Source organism: Lathamus discolor, chromosome 5 (genome assembly GCF_037157495.1).
Source record: "Lathamus discolor isolate bLatDis1 chromosome 5, bLatDis1.hap1, whole genome shotgun sequence".
Taxonomy (NCBI): domain Eukaryota; kingdom Metazoa; phylum Chordata; class Aves; order Psittaciformes; family Psittacidae; genus Lathamus; species Lathamus discolor.
Genome location: NC_088888.1, coordinates 47,817,243 through 47,839,027, shown reverse-complemented (window position 1 = coordinate 47,839,027; position 21,785 = coordinate 47,817,243). Strand labels below are relative to the sequence as shown.

Genomic DNA, 21,785 nt, shown 5'->3' with positions numbered 1-21,785 from the left:
TTCCAAATAGATGAGAGTGATTTTGTATCCCAGATGTATGTTTCTGTCAGAAATACTTGTATGTGTAATAGTGTTGTTTTGCTTTTCCAGTAGATAAGTATTTCATTTAAGTAATTATAGTAAAACTAAAGCAAATGTGCTTGATTTTTAGGTTCAAATTATGAATCATCATTTAAAAACTCAGCATTGCTGTACTGATGCATAGATTATGTGAAGGGTAATTTCAAAAGTAAACAACTCTGTTAACACCAATAGTTTTAGAAATATATGTAACATTTGAGCATTTGAAATCATGTTCATTGAACATCAGATCAAGAATAGTATTAAGTTATTTTCTAAATACAAGGTGTATATATAGGCTGGTGAAATGTATATATACACACACAAAAATAATTTAATGTAGTGCTTCATTTCAGTTATATATCTTGCAACTTACGAATTGTGGTACACTCACAAGAAAAACAATTACACTTTGTGAAAAAAATATTTTTTCAAAAATACGTGGAGCATGAGTTTGACAAAACTCTTCAAATTTGAAGCTGTATTGGAAAGCTTCTATTTCACTGCTGAAATCAAGTAACTTTTCTGGCAACATTCTGTGTTTTAAAAAGTTGGCAGCAATCTAAAAATACAGAAATGCAGCCTGCATGATTAAATATTCTTCACACAAACAGTGAAAAAGAACTGCCATTCAGAGATTGTGTTTAAATCTTTCAGCAAAATAAAGGCTGCAGGTTAGTATCATGCAGTGTTCCTGGTTTTGTTCTGTAAGGATAACCTGAGATTTCCTTATACAGAAACAGTAGGCCTATTCAGAAGCTGTAAATCCACCTGTTGTGTTACAGGGTTATTTGCTTTACTGATTTTTATTGGGGAACCTGAGGATCCTTGTACTCTAACGTCTTTGAAAAGAGGTCTTTGAATTACAGTGCACTGCTTACACTGAAAATTCTGGTAAATCTGTAGGTCACTAGTCTGCTCAAGGTAGGGCTCAGACTTAGAAAATGTAATGAACTGCAGTGAAATGCCTTACAAGAGGGAAGATAGATGATCGCTCTGACCTACAGGACGTTTATAAAGCATGCATTACTGTATCAGTTGAACTGTGTTGAATCCTTATACAGGCTTCCGAGTGCTTGGGGATTTTTTTTTATAATAAAGGGAAAAATATCTGTAGCTATTCCTTCACAATATTGTAGTTGTGTTTATTTTAAAGGTTTGGGTTTTGGTTTGGAGTATTTTGTGGTGTTTTGGTTTTTTGGTGGGGTTTTTTTTTGGTGTTTGGAATTTTTTTAAGTATTCAGGGCTAAAATAAGTAATTGAACTGTATGCTTTTTCTTTTTTAAACTGTACTTAGCTTTGTCTAAATCGGCAGCTTCTTGTGCTTGAATTCTATTGCAGAATTGCTAGGATCTAATAATGTAACTTTTTTTCAATGTTCTTAAGATGAAAAAGCAATTTGGTGATAATGAAGCAATTACTCAGGACATTGTTGGTTCTGCTCATGTGGAGAATTATGCCTTGAAAATGTTTTTATACGCAGACAATGAAGACAGAGCTGGACAATTTCATAAGTAGGTGAAAATCTTTGGTTTTGTTATCTGAATTAAGATACCGGTCAGGAAATTTGAATATCCACACTCTTTAATTTCACTCGAAACAAGAATTGGGCTTTAATGTGTTAATTTATATCTTTCAGAAAACTAAATTTGTTATTACTGGTATGTCTGTAACTTCATACATTAACTAGCATTAACTAACTCCTTGTCTTTTGTAAGTGGTTGCTCACCTACTGGCAGGCCTTTAAAAACCCCAGGCTAATAGGGAGCTTAACATCAAGCATGTTGTAGAATCATAGAGTGTTTCTGTCCTCTGATATTAAAATAGTTTTGATGATACATTATGTGGCTTGATTTACAGCAGTTACTACAGCAGCCAGTAGGCTAGTCAATACATTGCTAAATTTAAACGTTGTGAAGTACGTTCTGTAGCATCAGAATAAAAAAAGAGTAAAATTAGTGATGCCTGGTTTGAAACAAGCTGTTATGGTCTAAAATACAACTTCTAAAAATGTGATCCTGAGAGACTGACATTACCAAGTTTGTGAAATGTTTTAATTTTTCCAGAAACATGATAAAGTCCTTTTATACTGCAAGTCTCCTGATAGATGTTCTAACAGTATTTGGGGAGCTCTCTGAAGAGGTAAGTGTTGGGGATATCAATGTATTACCTGATTGCTTTTCCTAACAGGTGCAAATTATTTGGTTAGTTCTGTAAAGTTGTTTTTATAATTTGTGAATACAAACTTCAAAGAATATAATTTCTAATTATATTGTCAGATACATGTTAGTCATTGTAATTGTGCTAAGTATTTTAGAGAAATTATATGTGAAATATTAGACACCATTATCTGTTGGAAGATGCTTCATGACTTAGAAATTCAAACTGTGATGATTACGGTGGGATGCATATATTACATTGAGCAAGTAGAAATTATTATAGAGAAAAATGATGAAAGGTTCCTGGCTTCTTCCATCTTTTTTCTCCCTCAAGCAAGAACTTTAATGCTAATAACTGAGGTGGAATCATGTACAGTTTTAGTTAGAATAGATACTTTTACCATTGAAACAAACACTGCTTTTAAAAGGTGATAAGTTTGAAGAATGTGAATTTACTTCATAAAATAATGCCTTGCTATCTGGCCATTAAGACATGAATGTTTTAGTTGAAAAAAAAATCTGCTAAAGTAACTAACCCAGTGCTCTTCATGGCAGGTAATCTTTCAATCAAAAAAATATTCCAGAATTGGAATACTTTTATTAAGAACATGTCGCATCTCTTTTTATATTCAGCCTTGTTCCTTGAAATGTATTAGCTTGTAACTGTCAAAACTTGTTATGTCTGTTGCAACTTTTGACAAAGTATTCGATTTGCATAATCAGTTTAAGATTTCTCATAACAATTAAGAACTCTTCCTGGATACTTTTCTAACAGTCCCAGGAGATAAAAAGTGACCAATCTTCATTTCATGTTTTGACATATTAAAGTTGTACCTGAGAACAGTAAAGTATATTTTTAAAAAGAGAAATGGAAAATCTCAAAATAGTTGAAACTCTTGGCATTTGTTTCAATCACTCATGTTTTGTGAAAAGAAGAATTTATGAAAACCCAGGTGAAAAATGCTTTTCCCCCATAATTTTCCCAGAAGCTGAAAATAGTGAAACATCATGTTGATTTTCTTCACATACTGAAGTTACTACCACATTTTTTCCAGTTTTGAAGTGTCAGTATGAGGCAAATGCAGTGCCATTTCAGAAGATCAGAGTTTGCAAAAAATTATATTGACCATCAATGTATAATATATTTTTATAGGTATTACTATTTTTTCTAATAACTGAACTATTAAATGTGACATTAACAGTTTATTTAAAGCTGTTATTATCATACCTCTTGCTCTGTGTAATAGTTAATGTATTGCCAAAGTCCTTCATCTGATTTTTAGCCATGTTTTGAAGATATTAAATCAAAATATTTCATGTCCTATAATATCACACACACCACATTAATCTGCAACTGCAGCAGCTTTTCTGTATTCATGCTTTTAAATACATTTTTAAAATTTAAGATAATGTAATTAGACTGTATTACTGATCAGCAGGAGTAGCATTTTGAGTTTCAGATATTTAAATCTAAAGGTAATAATCATGTAAGTTTATGGAAATAGGAAGTTTTCCTTCTTATTTCATATCAGTAATTACAACACACTGCTGCACCTTTCACACTAGATGGTCCTGGTGTAATTTATTTCTTTTTTCTGATGTGCTGCACTCATTAAATATCTCCACATTTTACTTGCATGCTGAGAAAGCTGTTCTTTTTTTATATATATTTTTTTTTTTTTAACTCACCGATTAATTTCACACGTTTATCTTTAAAAGGGTGTCGATAGCAGAGAAAGCAGTTTAGTTTTATAATCTCTTCTCAGGGTGGAAAACCTACTTGTGTTTCTTTTATGAATGCATTAATTTGCAGAAGTGACTGATTAAAATGGCTGGCCTTTTTCCTTTCCCCAGAACGCCCAGCACAGGAAGTATGCTAGGTGGAAGGCAGCATACATTCATAACTGCTTGAAGAACGGAGAGACTCCTCAGCCTGGGCCTATTGGAATGGAAGGAGAGAGCTTTGGTATGTGTTTCCCTTTTCTCTTTAAAAGAGTGGATAGCCAGGCCAAGACCGAAGTGCTGGTATGCACAGTTCTTTAGGGAGTACTCTACAGGAAGCATTCTTCTTTTTCTTTATGCTTCTCTTGCTATTATTTTTATTGGACGCTACTATTTGATTTACCTTTTTTTTTTTTTTTTTTGGTACCTCTGTAGTGAAGATTATTATTTTGAATACAACTACTTTCAAGAAGACATGGTCACCTTTGGGCCAGAACCATGCATTTCTTTAATGCTACCCACAGTCCTTCTTTTAAATGATCTGCACAGTTACAATCCCTTTACCAGTTTATCCTTTCTCAGAAGTTAAATAGGAGTTGAAAACTGATCGATTGTAGATAAATTCAGTTCAAAGCAAACACCTCATAGTGAGACAACCCCTTCCTCACCCTATAAAAATGTGTTTTTCAGAATAGGTTTGTGGCCTATTCTTTTTGGATTGGATGTCTTGCCACTTTCTCACTCATCCCCATTTTCTTCATGTTTTTAGTTATTTCTTGTGCTCTTCTGGCTACCTGACTTTCCTATGCAGGATTCCTTGAAGTTACGCCCTTAAGTGCTAAATAAAATATGGTAATTTCCAAGGACAGCCGCTTACCAATAACAAGTTTTTTTAAGCCTTCCAAATTGTAACTTTTACTGTCTTCTATTTAATGCGCTCAGACCTGTCTAAATTTTGCTGCTACTGTAAATGTCTTAGCTATTCAGTGAAAAACTTTAGGGGCATCCAAACCTTTCACATTTAGTGCTTTTAAAAAACAGACACCACCACTGTGAGCAGACGCAAGCTACCCTCTCCATGAATTAACAGAACACATACTAAGTAGACTCTCTCTTACAAGAGCACATAGATCACATCCTAACCTATTTAGAGAAAGACAGCTCTGTTCTCTTCTTTAATTATGTGCTTTTTTACTAAAAATAATCAATCCAGATCTACCGTATTATTTCTAACCCTTATAAATTTTACTCTCCTTCCAAAGTATAGAACCACAGACTTCAGATATGTCAAATTTTTGTAGTCAAATGAAATCACATACAAAACTTTTTTTGTTAAACTGCTGACTAAACCAGGTAACAGTATGATTGTTTTTTCTATAAACTGATCATGCTTTTTATTTATTGATAAAAACAAAATGTATGCAAAAATACTAATTTCTGAAATATATCAAAATCAAAATGGTATGTAATTGTTAAATTAACTTCCAAAATATTTTCACCCATTTACTTTTCTGTTTTATGAAGTTTTTCTGTGCTTAATGCTTTATGTTTCATTTATTTTGCATTTCACTAGTTCCTTTTCCTAGTAATCAATTTCATAAATAAGGTCTCTCTTCATTTTCCTCCCCAGTCAGTGCAGAAGCTTAAAATAAAAGTTTTACATGTGAATCTTTTACGGAAATAAGATGTCTTTGGAATGGATGCTTTCCTTACTGGAATTAAAGCAGACCAATTCAGCAAAAAGACAATAACCTTTACATGTAATTCTTCACATACCTAATGAAACAACTAAGAACGTTAAATGATTTGAAATTTTCCTCTGAGCTAGTATGGCTTGAATGGCTTGAATTGTCAGGCCATCACTTAAGTATCACTTAAGTTGATGCTTGCTTATATCTTTACTCAAGCTTGAATTTAATAATATATTTTTTTTATAATTATACATTTTTTTCAAATAAAAAGGATCAGTAAACAAATCTGCAGTGCAGAAGAGAGAAATCTAACTTGTAGAGTGTGGCTTGTATCTAACTTACAGAGCCACCTTGTAGAGTTTCATGAAATGAAGCATTGGCTAACTAGTTTCTTCTTCAACATACAATCTCTTTCAAGGCAATTTTCTTAACTGCTGGTGCACCTGTAGCAAGAGAGATTTACGATGCAACTCCATCTGCAAACATTACCGCATCTTTATAAATCCAATTAACACCAGTCTAATGATTTAACGGAGAAGACAACATGCAGGAAAAAATCTCTTGTTATAGTGAATGTAATGAATAGCCCAATTAAGTATTTCTAGCTTTAAATGAGTCCTCTTTAGTGGTCTCGCTCATAGTGTGGTTGTTTACAAAGCTCACCTGATCATGTGAAATGAATGATGAATTATAAACAATTGCAAAAATAGAATTTCTAAGCAAAGATTACAGAGCTTTTGCTAAAAGTCTGTGTGCGCAGCTTGTGTAGAAATAATAATTGTTTCTCAGCAGCAAAAAGTAGGCTTTCTTCATTTTCTTTAAGTGGAGGTAAAGGTAACTGACTTGTTCAAGGCTGCAAAAGAAACTGTTATAGGAGGGAAAGTGGATTTCAGACTCCATTCAAATCCTTACTATTCATTGCAGGTCATTACAAGCAGTAGCATGAATTGGTGAAGACTTTGTTTTCATTACCAAGTTGTGTCTTCATGCTGTTTGAAAGGGACACAATTGCTGAGTGATCCAAAATTTAAACATCCTTGTTGATAGGGAGCCTGCAATATTTGTAATTTGCCAATATCTTTTTGGCAATATCTTTTTTTTTTTTTTTAATTGTATTTCATGTAGTAAGAAACAACACTTCTGTTTTCTGAGGAATTAAATGAGTGGTTTTCACACTTATTTTTGGAAATTAACTCTTTAGGGTGGGTTTCCATAATGCTTTACGCAACCAAGACAAAAATTTTATGCAAATTATTTTTATTAGAAGAATCAGTAAAAAAAATGTGTCAGTTCTGTCTTTGTGCATCATGAGAAGAAAAGCAGCATTGTTCGAATGTATTACTGGACCTTCCCCATTCCTTTCTGCTTGCTCATTTTCTTCCTCCCCTTGCAAGTGGAAAAAGTCTGTTTAAACAGTGTGAAATTCGGTCACTGTAGCTTGACAAATTACTATTTTTTTCCAAAGTGTTATTTTCTTTGTGATTCTTGAAAACCATACTGTAACTCTTGCAGATGTTTTTACAGTAACATAGGCATGCTTTATGCAGCACTGCTATTGAATTTATGGAAGTTTTTGTCAGGATGGAAACCTTAAAATTACATGCTTGATTTATTAATGCAGTTGGAATACAAGTTCTAGAGTACACATGAAGTTCACTTAGCAGTAGCCCTGGGTCATTCAACAAGACTTTGTACTAATGGAAAAGAAAAACAGGCAATTTCAAATATTAATAAGTTCCTAAATGGTTATGGTATAGCCATAGTAAAATATGTTAAATGTCACCACTTACATTGCAATATATAATATATATTTTAAATTTATATTACAGAATTCTAGGAAACTTTTATAGTCCCAACTAGTAGAAAGAACAGTGTATGAAAGGTTGGTGGATTTTTTTAGTCCATTACTCCATGTTGTGGAAAAAGATACACATATATGTATATATATATATTTTTTTTTTAATAAACAGTGTTTCAGGAAAACCTTAAGGTGTAAATCTTTTAGGAGCATCTCAAGCTAAAGTGAAGCAGTTCAGAAGAATGAGAAAGAATATTTTTAAATTAAAATTAGTCGAAATTATCCTTAAAAATAGGTGTCCAGAGAATTGGAGGGCTCTGGTTTTAAATTTAGTGCTCTGCCCTGCTGAATTTAAGGCATGATCAGTGCTTCCTTACACTGGACAAGAAAATGCCATTAAACTTTGAGAATCCTCTTATTTATATGAAAGTATATTTGGACAGTTGGTTATGGGGCCAGGTGTATCGGCCTTATTCCATGAAGTCTTGCCTTCAATAAATAAGTAAATTTTAAAACCCAAAGAAACAAATAGTCTGGGTATACTGCAGCTCTGAGGAAAATCTGAAGAGTGCATGGACTCATTATGCTGAAATCCAAGCACAAAGGCTGATGAGGTTCCAAGACAAGAAACTCAGCTGGAGCTGAAACTGAATATGAACAATTATGTCACTGTTTCACAGCCTAGTGTTCAGCATCCTTAGGCAAATTGCAAGGAACTGTAAATTCTAGGTTATTGCTGCTTTAGGAGAAATTAGTTCTCTTAATTTTTCTAGTGTTCATTCCCATCCCTGTAAAAAATCTGTTTTTCAAGAATGTAATAGATGTTCTAACCACAGAACTTAAAACCAGTCTGTTGACATACGTTCTTTTCCAGCAGCCTGAAATACTTCTATTTAGCAGTACTGTTAAAAAGCTCTTCACAAATACTGCAAGCACATATCTCAAAATTATTCTGATACTTTAATCTTTGATAAAGAATATTTTAAATATTTACTTTGCAGAAAGAATACTTACAATGCTTTGATGACATTTGAGCACTTTAAACACCCAAGAAAAGTTAATTTAAACAAAGCTACTTTTATGTTTAATGCAGCCTAACATTTACCAATTGCATAATGAGCAAATCAAACAGTTGAGCTTGGTCATTTGATGCATATGTCTGATTAAAAAGTATATCACCCTTCTGTGACTTTGCCTCTTACAAGCACTGTTATTAAGGGTGGTCAGCACTTACAACACTTTTTTTGGTTGGATTTTTTTGTTTATGACATTGCCAGGCTTTAACCATTTGAGTTCATGTCTTCCACGGACAGTGTTGCGTGCAGCATTGCACTTCTACTGGAGTGACTTGAGACCATGTACTCTATGCAGTGAGGATGTTTGGAGCTGAAACTGGAAATATCCTGAAAGATGAGATTGAGAGGTAGTGCAAGACAGAAAGAAGTATGGGGGAAGAGTTTTCAGATACAGGATATGACGTCCTGGTGCAGAGACAGAGAAATCAGAATGGGACTGAAGAGCCAGAAAAGGGCAATAGGAAGCTGCAGGGGGCAGTATAAATGAGTAAATGCATTAATGGTTTCAGTCTGGGCATGAATTTATAGGTAATTTCTCTTAGTTGAGATCATTAGTACAATGAAAGCATGGTTTCTCCCACTCCTTCATTCTCAAAAACAGTTTAATAATTTTTACAACAGCTTTTTCCACATAGTAGCTTCAGGCAGATGCCCAACATGGAAAATCCAACTTTTTTGGCTACAGTTTGACCAGGATATAAGTAATTGATAACAGTGTTACAAGTAAGCTTAGGCAGCTTTCAGACAGCGCAAATGTTGTCTGGGTTTTTCTTAAATTAAATTTTATTTTCTGAAATGGTTTTAAATTTTTTTTTTTTTTTGTTAGCACCAAAGCCACTTAAAAATACAGCCTTCAACCAGTGGCTTATTATTATCATTACACTGTTATTTAAAAGGAAGCGTATCCTGTGTTTACTTTTGAATCTCACCCTTTTCTTGCCAGTTTTGACACATTCAGTTTTACTTCCATGCATTTTAGCTACATGATATTGCAGTATGAGTCACTAGCAAAAAATACAGCAGAGAAAAACCTGGCACCTTAAGCTATCCTTTGCTTTCCAGAAATCTGCCATACGTTTGCATATGTCAGAGATAGCTTCATAAAACTACAGCCTGAATTATTGGTTGCGGCAAGTGAAAGTAGTATTCACAACAGTAGCATACAAAACCAACTATGTTTTGTGTTTTTATATTAAATTTTGCTAGCAGTGCTTGACATGTCTGGCAGAATTCTACTTCTAGGTTTCTTTGCTTTTAATACTTCTAAATGAAGATTCTTGGTATTAGACTGTGGATTTGAGGGATTTCTGTATTAGTACATAGATGTTCTGAATGAAAGTAAATTAATACAGCTTTGCAATATAAACCAAAAATATAATCTTTAACTCTGCATTTATTAAAGTCCAGTAAATATGTCCTAATGACAATACTGTTGATTTTACTCTGCATTATAGCCTTTTATTGTAGTAAATAATACTATGAATTAAAAGGTGGGTTTTGTAAAGGTAGTACCTTAACTACTTCTGGGCGGAATAGGACCTTAACAAAGGAAAAAACTCAATACATTTGTATTAGTAATATTGTTGATAGTAAGCTGTTTTGTTATTAAGTAGTAGAGGTGTTTGCATAGCACATTATCTTGTATAGTTGATGATCAGTGTGGATTTCATAAACAACATCTTTTGTCAGATCTAGACACAATAGAAGTTTTGTGCTCCTATATTCATTTTGCTCCCTTTCAAGAACTGGATGTTAACAAAGCCATTCCCAAAGCTGTTTGTTTCACCTGATATTATTGACATAGATGGATACTTGCATAGTCAAAGAAAATTAACTTGTAAAAACTGAGATAAATTCAAACTAAGGAGCAGAAATCAACCATATTCTAAATTAACTTGATTGTTAGCATGCTAAAATTGGACAATTAGTCTTCAAAATGGCATTGAATTGTTTAGAGCAGAACCTTAAGAATGTAACTAGATAGGAAAATAACACCTGTGTTCTTTGCACATTCTATGGGATATTTTGAACCTCATTCTTATAGTGCATTATGTACTCTAACTGTTCAGCTACAGTTATGACTTGGCTAAGCTGCATTTAGTTTTCTTGTTCAGTATTATTTTCCCAAAGTTCCCTTTTTTGTTATTTCTTTTTGGTTTTTTTTAATTGATATGGACTGGAAGGTTTGGCACTGTCTTTCTTTTTACAAAGAGTTTGTAAGGCAAATACAGTTTTCCATATTCTGGTTCATGTATATATTAAAATATAGGTTACAACATATTTGTAGTATCTTGCTCCACTACTGTGGATGCAGTACATGGAGGTATAAGGGATTGTACTAAAGAGACAGATTGCTTACTCAGACCAGTAATGAGATGATCCTTCAATTTAAACAGAAGAGAACTTTGAAAGTATGTGAGTTCCTAGATTTTTATCCTATGGTATGTTGCTTTTTTACTTTGTCAAATCAACTGTAGGTGGTTTGCGTTGATAAATGTTTTATGTAACATTGCAGTAGCAATTTTTTGACAAAAAAAAAATGTTGAAAGGCTTTAGAAAGAAGCCTAAATTTACAAGTGTTTGTGTAGAAGAGTTGTAGTAATTCCTGGTTTATGTCATCTTAGCAGATGTTGAAAGGGAAGAAGCAGAGTCATCTTCTCTCCATAGTGGAACAACTCAACCAACATCGTCATCTACATATGAAGGTAACAACAAAGCAACTAGTAATTACACTGGCATACATATACCACCAGGTGCCCATGCACCAGCCAACACTCCAGCTGAAGTACCTCATAACACAGGTATGTCTAAATCACACCCCAAAAATCCATGCCATTACTGAGAAGCAAATTCTAGCCCTCTTTCAATTACATATTAAGTAAAATAATACAGTTGTTCTATGGCAGAGGCAACTTTATAAATTAACATTGTAAAAATGCCATTGGGAATATTTTTTTATGCTTTTCTGTTTTTTAAAACATTTAATTTGTATTTTGGAGCACTTTGCCAGAAGAGAGATATGAACTGAACGAATGAGTGTTCTTGCAGACAGAATGTTTTTTTCTTCTATAGAATAATGCATTGCAACATCTATACTGTAAAGCAGTATTTGAGTCTTTCACTTGATAGATAAAATTATATTACTTCATTTCATATTTAGCTTTCCCTGTGCAGATAAACTGCTGTTCTTTGTGGGAATGTATCCAACATAATGTTGAAACTGTTACAGCAGCGCTTAATGGTACATGCCTGATGCACCATTCATACTTTATTCTATTTGGTTAATGCTCTTTTTCCCATGCAAGCGTTTCAGTGTGATTGACCTAAAAAAATATAATTAATGGAAATTTTGTCCCTGTTGTTAAACATACTGGCTCCTATGTCCTTCCTATTCTGTGTCATTTTTTGGACCAAAACAAAGTCCTTAAAAATCCAAGGTTCCTCCCAAGTTGCTTTATTAAAAAAAAAAAAAAAAAAAAAAAAAAACAAAACAGGAAAAAGTTGTATTAAATTGTTTGTGAATATAATTTTTTCACCTCATGTTACCTTTTTATAATGGTGTTTCATAAGACTAAAAACATTAAAAGCTCTTGATTTCAGCCCTGATGATCATTTAATTTTTCAGATACATTTTTATATTATAGAAAATATGAGATGTTTTTGTAACACAGCCCTTTCTTTTCTTTTACTTTCTCATTTTAAAAATGCTTCACCCTATGAAAAGTTCAGCATGCTCTTTCTTTTCAGCTTTATCAAAGGGAAATCCTTCAGATAGCTGGGGTTGTTTGGGTCTGGAAGGGGGAGAGTGTTGTTTTTTACAGTCAGCCTAGGTAAATGTTTAGCTCTCTGTTTTTACCACATCTGAAAATTATGGGATACCTTCTTGGAATACATGAATTCTTTACATTGCATAGTTTTAACTCTGTCAGTCATTCCATGAAATAACAGATAATGTGGTTAAACCATCTTCCTACAAAACATATATTGTAGAAAGAAATTTTATTAGTCTTGTTTGTTCTGAACATACTGCAGAAGTGTAGGTTTGGATCAGCGCAAATGAGAGTATCTGAAATGTGAATGCAAATACAGGAATGCTTCCAAACATAAAGTGGTATTTCTTATTCTAGCATCCCCATTTCCCTTTTACATATGGCTAGCTTTTTGACTCTTACCAATTGGTTTTGAAGGAATTAGGAAGCAGACAGTTTTAACTGTGAGATGGCAGGCATGGTACTTTAAAAATAATGGAGGATCTGATATTAAAAGGCAGAATTTAAAGTTCAGATATAAAAGCTTACTCCTACTCTTGTCTAGCAGGTTTTCCTCACTACTCTAGGGTAACAAGTATCTTTTGGACTAGGCTTTTCCTGGGTTTTTAATTACATTTCTGTGAAAAACTGTATTGATAGAATCAGTGACAACCTATAAATACTTCTGTATTAATTTATAAAACATAGTCTGAACTGCGATTTTAAAACTATGTTTTAGAAGAGTACGTAGTGACAGGAAAGGGGGAATGATTTTAAGCTGAAAAGGGTAGATTTAGGGTAGAAAAATCTTTCCTGGGAGGTTGGTGAGGCACTGGCACAGGTTGCCCAGAGAAGTTGTGGCTGCCCCATCCCTAGAAGTCTTCCAAGGCCAGGTTGGATGGAGCTTTAAGCAACCTGGTTGAGTGGAAGGTGTCCCTGCCCATGGCAGGGGGTTGGAACTAGATGATCTTTAAGGTCCCTTCTAACCCAAACCACTGTATGACTCTATGAATTTTCAGGATTGGGAAGCTATCAGTTGCTTAATTTAAAAATCATTGAGTAATTAGCTTTACCTTTTCTGTTTTCATATTATGCCTGCTTAAAGTCTATAAATAAAAATAACCCAAGACCAATTTTTTATGTTGATTTGCAGGAGTGACAAGTAACACCATTCAGCCTTCTCCTCAGAATATTCCACTAGTCGATCCTTCCCTTTACAGTGCTCAGTCTGCAGGTAAGGTGATGACATTTGTGTTGTCTGTACAAGCAGTGTGCCGTGTCCTGTGTGTCTCCCATGTGCTGAAGGAAAAAGTTTGAGAAATAATGTCGTCGTTACCTGAACGCGACTAGTTCAGAAATTTTAAAGAGAATCAACCTCATCTAAATACCATGTTACTCAGAGTTTAATAGTTTATGAAAGCTTTGCTACAGTGTATGATTAGTGTTGCCTGTCTGACTTTTTCAAACCAATGAGCTAGCACTGTATTGGGCTTTATTTATATTGTTGCTTGTCAGGTGAGGTTCTCATATACTTAACAAAGCCTGTATTCCTGATGGCATTGCTAAATTATATTTTTGTTAATTAATACACTTTCCCTTTACTTAAAATTTCTTCTTCAGGGTCAGTAACTTATTTTTTCAGTTAATTAAATAATCACAACATTCCAGTGGTTTTTTTATTGCAGCATAATTGTTATGTGCATATGTTGATTGTAATACCTGTATTAAATGAAATAATTAAGAAGGTACTACTAATGATTCCATTTTGACATACCATTTAATCAAGGCTTTGATCTTTTAAAATGACAACTGTCTTTGATGTTAAAATCACTAATAACCTATATTACATGTATGTTATGTCTGCTTATATATATATCATGCTTTGAAGTATACACATAAATGCTAACCTTGGAGAAACCATGCCCTGTCAAAGAGTGGCGACTGAAAATAAAGTTGAAATCATCCTAGATCCTAATCTGTTCACATTCTGCCCTATAGTTTTTCCTCACCAGGGAAAGCTGGTAATATATGTAGAGGTTTTAAGTTCCAGAACTCAATACAGTCAAATATTGGCTGTTATGACTGCTGAGTTTAGATCATTGTATTAGTGTATGTCATAGTTGACAAATATTTAGTTGGCTATTTCAGTTTATTATGTTGATAAAGAGTCTGTGAGAAATACAAGCTTTTTGATACAGTGGAATATTATAACAGGAATTCACTGTTTAGCTTGTTTTCAGAGTGCCATCATAAGAATGCTTAAGGATGTGTCCATTTTAATATATTAAGAAGCCATTTTTGTAGAGCATGTCTTAAAAATAAAAGTCATAAAATTACCTTTTGCTAGAGACACATTAAGCATTAGTATTCTCTTGAAGTACTAAAAGCACACCTTACTGTTTCTCTGGCATATTACTGTAATGTCTCATGTGACAGCCCGTTGTATTGAAAACAGTACCTCAAACCTGTAGCTGAACCATTTAAACTTGGTGATAGTTTTGAGGGAAATTGTGGGGGTTTTGGTAGCTCCTCAACAAAAACAGCTGAAGGCTTTACTTAAGCTTTACCATAGTAACTGCTAGTTGGAAAGCAAGTTTTGTTGTTTGTCAACAAAGCTTTCATATTTAACCATCTTGTCATGATCTGCTAGATAGTAATTTTAATAGTTTTTTGGGTAACTGCTCTGTCAGTGTTCCTTGGTTTCAGTGTTTAATTCTAGTTGTCAAAAATATCATAATTTTGATTTAAACTTTAATTCTTCTTTAAGTGTTAGAAGTTCATCATTCAGTAGCTGCATAGTATCAGTGCATTGCTCCTTCTGGCCACTTACCTGCTTTAATAAGTACATAAATATAAATAAAAAGAAATAGAGTGAATTAAGATACCCTGTGTTTGTGAATTTGTAGTAACTACTATCATGAAAATAAGAGGTTAAGACCATTGCTAAGCACAGTGATGAACCTCTAATTTGATCTGAGAATTTGCATGACTGCCTTCTTCTGCACATCTGTTGCATCACTACAAGTTTAGATCTTGTAACAGCTTAAGGTGCCCAATCCGTGGCAGTGTTCAAGGCCAGGCTGGATGTGGCTTTGAGCAGCCTGGTCTAGTGGAAGGTGGAACAGCAGGAGGTTTGGAGCTAGATGATTTTTAAGGTCCCTTCTGACCCAAACCGTTCTGCGATTCTGTGATTCTTATGAATCTGTGATTCTTACAAGGAAGTTTTGCAAAAGTGCACCCGAAGAGGTGACACAACTCAAACAGATTCTCAGTTTTGAAAGCTTAGAAAATATACTGTCAGTTTTGGAGGAGTTTGAGAAGACATAAGGGATATGTCAGCAGAGATACAGTAACAGTTTTCTTTGGATGCATAGAATTAAGAAGCTTGAGATCAATGGAAAGTGTTTGTCCTTGCCTATCACTGTCCTCTCATCACCCAAAGCATCCACCTTTCAGCTGTACATGTAAGAGTAACAGCAGTTGTCATACTTGTGCTGCCGAGGAGTCCTTTAAATGCCAACAGTATTCTGTCGATAGTAGTTTTGTTCCCTGACCTGTAAGTAGATTTAGAAATGCCTGTATCTCACAACAGATGTATTAGCCCTTCCCAGTTGCTGAGTTGCAATAGATATGTTCAGGCTAGATCCTGGCTGCTGCATATTGAGTGTAGACTTTGGTATGCACCATTCCCATGGAACTGAAGTTTCCTTTGGGTAGGAGGAAGGGATAAGTTTTTCTCTCCGATAGCTGCATAAAGCTAGCACAGTGCGAATTAGAATTGCTCCACAGTTTGGATGCTATGTCTGTGTCTATACTAATAAATTACACATGCCTGTAAAAACACTTGAGAACAGCTGGCACAAAACCACTCACATCCATACTATTAAACTTTTAAACCTTCTAAACAAGGTAGTTTGTGAAGGCTGCCAATATTGAATGGTCTCTAGCCTGCTCTGACCACAAGTCATGCCCAGGAATTGTTTGGGAAAGTGCTAGTTTGCACGGGCCAAAACCATACTGGTAGCTGTTCCAGCAGTTTGAAGGTGTAGGCAGTCAACTTTGAGTGCTGAGACACGTTCCCTGGCACTGTTGAATGTACTAGTATAGGCATAGCCAGAAAGGATATTCAGCATATTCCTGCAAGGCTCCTTCTGGTAGTACTATCAAATGTATATTTTTAAAATAAATTGCATATTTTATTTCCATCCCATAACATAGGAAAAGCAATTTGATTAATGATGTTATGGGAGAGAAGCTTTTGGTGGAGAAGAGTGGAATATTTTATCAGAAGAAAATTAAGCTAAAGTAACAGTATTCCTTTGATTTTAGTCAGCATGAGTCCTTCAATAATTGTCCTGTCCTGTGGAACAGGTTTTGAACTTTAACATGGACTTTTGAAAGTGTCAAAACTTATGCACTGAAGCATTGGTTAACATCTCTGACAACAGAAGGTAGAGCTACACAGTGACTTTGTACAATGTGTGTGAGCACTTCTTTGGTGGAGTTTGCTTTAAAAATTTATTACCTCTAGATTTTACTAACACTAAATGCATTCATGGTTGTGCTACACATAGTTTTTATAAAATCATCTTACATTACTGTATGCTCCCTTCCACAGATGGCATAGCATAGAGAAACCATTTGTCCATTCTAGGTATATATATAATGTTTGATTTTCCTACACATAAAGTAGAAATAATAATTTGACATTTTATGTGTTTTCATGATCTTGAGGAAAGAAGTCTTTGAGGATTTCTATTTCAAATATCTCAAGTGCTATAACGGGAAAAAAGAGCATCTTGTTTCAGAAATAGTTTCCGTTACCTTTGCCATCACTGTCTTTATGCACCTGGTTGCATTATTAAAATTTTGCTAAATCCACTCCTTTGTATTTGGGCAACTTCATAAAAAGGAAAAACATCTTGTAGATAGAAAAGGATATCAGGGTGAAGCAGATACCTCATGTAAAATACATACTACTTGCATTCCAAACCTACCTACTTTTTCCCCTGCATGATTTTCACCGTCTCTAATGAAAATTGCCTTTTGATTTTCACTTTCTTTTCCTCTTAAAGAATGATGCTTGTTGTTTACAGATTCCATATGTCTACCACGTTTCAGTAATAAATATAACTACAGTGCTAGTAATTTCTGATTAACACAAAAGCAGATTTGTTTCAGTGTAAATACAGTGTACTTCTTCCACCCGTGTTGTTGGGCTTTTTTAGAGTTCAGAGTCACAGGATGGTTGAGTTTGGAAGGGAGCTCTGGAGGTCACCTGATCCAACCCTTCTGCTCAAGCAGGGGTCCTGTAAAATGCGCTCTCCCCATGGTTTAATTTGCAGCACAGAAGGAAGTATGTAACTGTTAATACAAAAGCTGTCTTTTGAATCTCTCCAAGGATGGAGACTCCACAATCCCTCTGTGCCAATGCTCGGTTACCCTCACAGTAGAAAAAGTTGATTCCGGGTGTTCAGACAGGACCCTGCTGTGTTTCAGTTTGTTCCTACCACCTCTGGTCTTGTCACTGGGCACCACTAAAAAGAGCGTGGCTCTGTCCTTTGTGCACCCTGCCTTCAGGTATTTCTTTACGTTGATGAGATCCCCTAAGCCTTTTCTTCAGGCTGAACAGTCCCAGCTCTCTCAGCCTCTCCTCATGTGAGAGGCGCTCCAGTCCCTTAATCATCTTTGTGGCCTTCACGGGCCTCTCTCCAAGATGTCAGTTTCTCTTGTACTGAGGAACCCAGAATTGGACACAGTTTTTTCGGGTTTGGCATCACCAGCACTGATCACCTCCCTCCACCTGCTGGCAACACTCTTCTTAATGCCCTTTACCCCTCTTTGCTGCAAGGGCAGATGATTGGCTCGTGGACAAATCGGTGTCAACCAGGACCCCCAGGTCCTTTTCTGCAAAGCTGCTTTGCTTTTCTCCAAAGCTGCTTAACCCTTAGAATATAGAATATGTAAATTGAAGCCAGTTACTAATTTTATGTGCTTATAACTTCAATGTAAGTACAGACAATATAGTTTCACATTATTTTGAAAACTTAAGAACACAGAGCTATTTCTATTCTGCTTGTCCATTGTGAGGTGCTGACTTCAGTAGGAGCTGAGGCCACTGCGGGGCACATCAAAAGATCAACACCCTTATTGTGTAAATTTTGGTTTATAAATTTAAAATTGTTAACTTGTTAACTTTTTTCCCCTCAAGTTATGTCATAATAGCATCTGAAGTAGATTTCATAATAAATAAGGCTTTATGCCAGGAAAACATTAATAGAGCTCATACTGCAAAAATAAGATTAGACTGGTGAATTCAGGCTTCTTTCCAATAAATTAGTTGAATACTGAACTGATGCCTTGGCCAATTTTTAAAGAATGATTTTGTAGTTTCTTTTGGCATCATAGCGTAAAGCCACTTTGAGGGGAACTTGGTCGTTTTAATTTCTTAAAAATGTTCAGTAATGTGGTTGCAGATTGACCCCAGCTGCTTTTAGTCTGTGACTTTATTTGGGTCAAAAAATAACCTAAGTGTGTGCTTGTGTTTATACACTCCTTCACATCTATTTGCTCATACATGTATGTATTTTAAGAGATTTAATGTGGCTTCACTTATTCAGCAGTAAATTAATATACGTTGCAATGATAATGAGACCACCAAGTTGTCATATGCCTCAATACTCAACACTAATCTTGTGCTCATATTTATTTATTGAAGGGGATTAAGTAGAATTCTAGAGTATCTTTTAAAAATTGATACTATTAATCTTAAGAGCACTAACCCTTCTGCTATTTACCAAGGTAGGGTTGTTTTGAAAACCAGCAAACTAGTCTAGGTTTTCTGTTTTGTTTGTTCAAAAGCTTTTCTTAAATAATAATATTGGAAAAAGGAAACGCAAATATAATAGATGTTTTCTGATAAGAACTGAGATTTTTTTAGTAAACATTCTCACAGTATTGCTAACAACAGTTTTATTTTGGAAGAAAGGGATCCAGCTAACTGAAATTGTGACATAAAAAACATGGATTTAAGTATATGCATGTCCTTGCTTAAAATTAGGAAGCTGTACTTAGCTAAATCTTTGTTCAACCAATTTTCATATAACATCTGTGGTGTTTTTTAAATGCATTTTTTCTTAATCTATGAAATCTGTTCATTGCTTATAAAATGCTATGTGGGAAAAGTATTAAATAAGTACTTATTTCTCTAGTATTGCATTAATTATCTGTGTCCATAAAACTCAGTCTTTTATAAGACAAGTTGTTCTGAAAGAACATAAGTAAAGGTTTTAAAATCTATCCGTAGGTTTTTGGAGTGCCATGGGATTAGCCTTGAAACTCCCAGTGAATTTGTGGGTGGAAAGAGAGACAGTAACATAACTGTGCTTTACTTTATGCACACATCAGTGATGCTGTTCGCATATTAAATCTTCTGCCAGTTAAGGCATAAGTCCTCACTATGTTTTCTAGAAGACTGAGTGCATGTGTCTGAGCAGTACAGAATTCTCAGTGTTTTAACATAGGTCAAGAAAATATTCTGAGTAATAAATAACAGTTAATTGTTTTACACTATGAGTTGTTTTGCTAGTGTTCTCTGGTATTACGAAAATGGACCCATTTAATGAGATCAATTTTGTTTTCGTTCATCTTTCATAATGAAATTGAAAGCATAAATATTACCTGATAAGCAGAAATATAAAATGTACAAAACCAGAAACAGTGAGAAATGTTTCTGCATTTTGAACAGTAATTACACTGTAAGCACAAAAAAAAAAAAGTATACTGTAAGTATACAAAACCCACTGTCCTTGTTTCTTGCAGGTACAAGATTGATTACAACTAACTTGTTGTTATAAAGCTCTCCTTTGCTGTCTTAGATGAAGAGCAGATCTTTCTCAAAGGTATTGACTTACTTTTGAAAGACACTGGGTTATATAAATACCAGTGTGTAGAAAGATCCTCTTACGTTTTTCAGAATGCCAACAGCAAAGAAGTTAAGCATTACATGAATGGAAAGAAAAGTGAACAGAAGAAACATCGTAGCTTGGTCTTTGTAATATTGCCACAAATATTACTGGTTTTCATAATATTACCGCACATATAAGTAAAACACAAATTATGGAAAGGAAGCCTCAATCAGATTTCCTTTATGGTAACTTTGTAATACTTATGTTTTTGCAGGGGAAGTCCGTTTGACTCCAGAGGACTTTGCCAGAGCTCAAAAATATTGCAAATATGCTGGCAGTGCTTTGCAATATGAAGATGTGAGCACTGCTGTACAGAATCTACAGAAGGCCCTGAAGTTACTGATTACTGGCAGAGAATGAAGCCTTTATCTGACAGATTCATGGCTTTTGACTAAAGAACTAACAGCTTATTACTGTACCTATTAGGGGAGTGGAGTTTTACAGAAGTTCTCAGTCCCATCACCCATGACAGTGAAATTACTGTTTCAGTGTCAGGTTAGCAATTAACGGTGCAGTAGATAACTCTGTTTTCATTTTACAAACTGTGGAGCTAGAAATATACGAATGCAGTGGCTTTACATAAGCAAAATGCTAAAGAAAGTACTGTGAACACTGCTCAAGAGTTAGAATTCATCTTGCAATATTTAGATTATTGGAATGGGAAAAAGCTGAAAATGTAAAAAAACTTGAGCATGCGAATGTTCTATTAAAATTCTTACGCTGATTTTTATTATTTAAAAGAATTATTTAATAAGTATAATAGCTTTAAAATGGTAGGTTAGATTAGTGTTTTCCTCCTGAAATGAGAGCATGTGGGAAGGCCCACAGCGGGAAGGACATTTTCTATACGTATGTTATTTGGGTGTTATCTAAGACATAAGTCAAAGCTGAGGGAGACTTGAGGACATTTGTATTTCATTTTAAAACATGATGGTAAAAACATCTTTTGATACTTCAGAGAGAGTTATTATGATGGTGTTCCAAACTGAATCCCTGCAACTGTTGGGATTGCTACATGTATTCTTGATACTGGTTCTTGCTCCTTTTGTGTGAACACTTAAAATTTTGTATATGTATGGGTAATAAAGAAAAAGTACTAATATTTATCAGAGATGATCCTGAAACTGGAGGCAGATTCTAAACCACCTGAACTTTTAGGGAGGTTTACTTTGTAGCTGTTCCATCTTTGAAGAAGCTAAAATAAAGGCATGTTCTTCAGCCATTAAAGGAGTATAAGTTCATCTCTGGTATTAGTGTCATAGCGCTTCTTGTTTCCAGCTAATATTCTTCCTGTCTGCTTTGTTCTGGAGACTTTTTGGACTTGGGATTTAATTAAAATATCTTGGAAACCAAATTTGGAGTCTTTCTGAGGTCTGCACTTGCAATTATAGAGCTCTTGATTGTTAAAAATCCATCCATGCTGTTTAAAAGGAAGAATAAGTAGTCTTTTAAATGGTGTGACATAATAATTGGGTACACCATAGTGCATGTCTGATTTATGTAATAATTTAATGACATATTATCTGATCTTTCTTTCGAAGCTGCTGGATCAAATCCAGGTAT

General features: G+C 34.5%; 1 protein-coding gene across 5 annotated transcripts in view; it reads left to right on the top strand.

The window, feature by feature from the left end:
- The window catches only part of VTA1 (vesicle trafficking 1), a 37,820-nt gene extending 16,244 nt beyond the window's left edge, over positions 1-21,576 (top strand). For 2 of the 5 annotated variants that reach the window (XM_065680706.1, XM_065680710.1), the window contains exons 3-8: positions 1,447-1,574; positions 2,127-2,202; positions 4,074-4,185; positions 11,131-11,307; positions 13,409-13,489; positions 20,437-21,576. In XM_065680706.1, the coding sequence (XP_065536778.1) occupies positions 1,447-1,574; positions 2,127-2,202; positions 4,074-4,185; positions 11,131-11,307; positions 13,409-13,489; positions 20,437-20,582 (720 nt within the window). In that variant the 3' untranslated portion in view covers positions 20,583-21,576. Of the gene's footprint in view, positions 1-1,446; positions 1,575-2,126; positions 2,203-4,073; positions 4,186-11,130; positions 11,308-13,408; positions 13,490-20,076; positions 20,157-20,436 lie in introns of all 5 variants that reach the window. The other 3 variants (XM_065680709.1, XM_065680707.1, XM_065680708.1) reach the window with 3 other exon arrangements.
- The last annotated feature ends 209 nt before the right edge of the window (positions 21,577-21,785 follow it).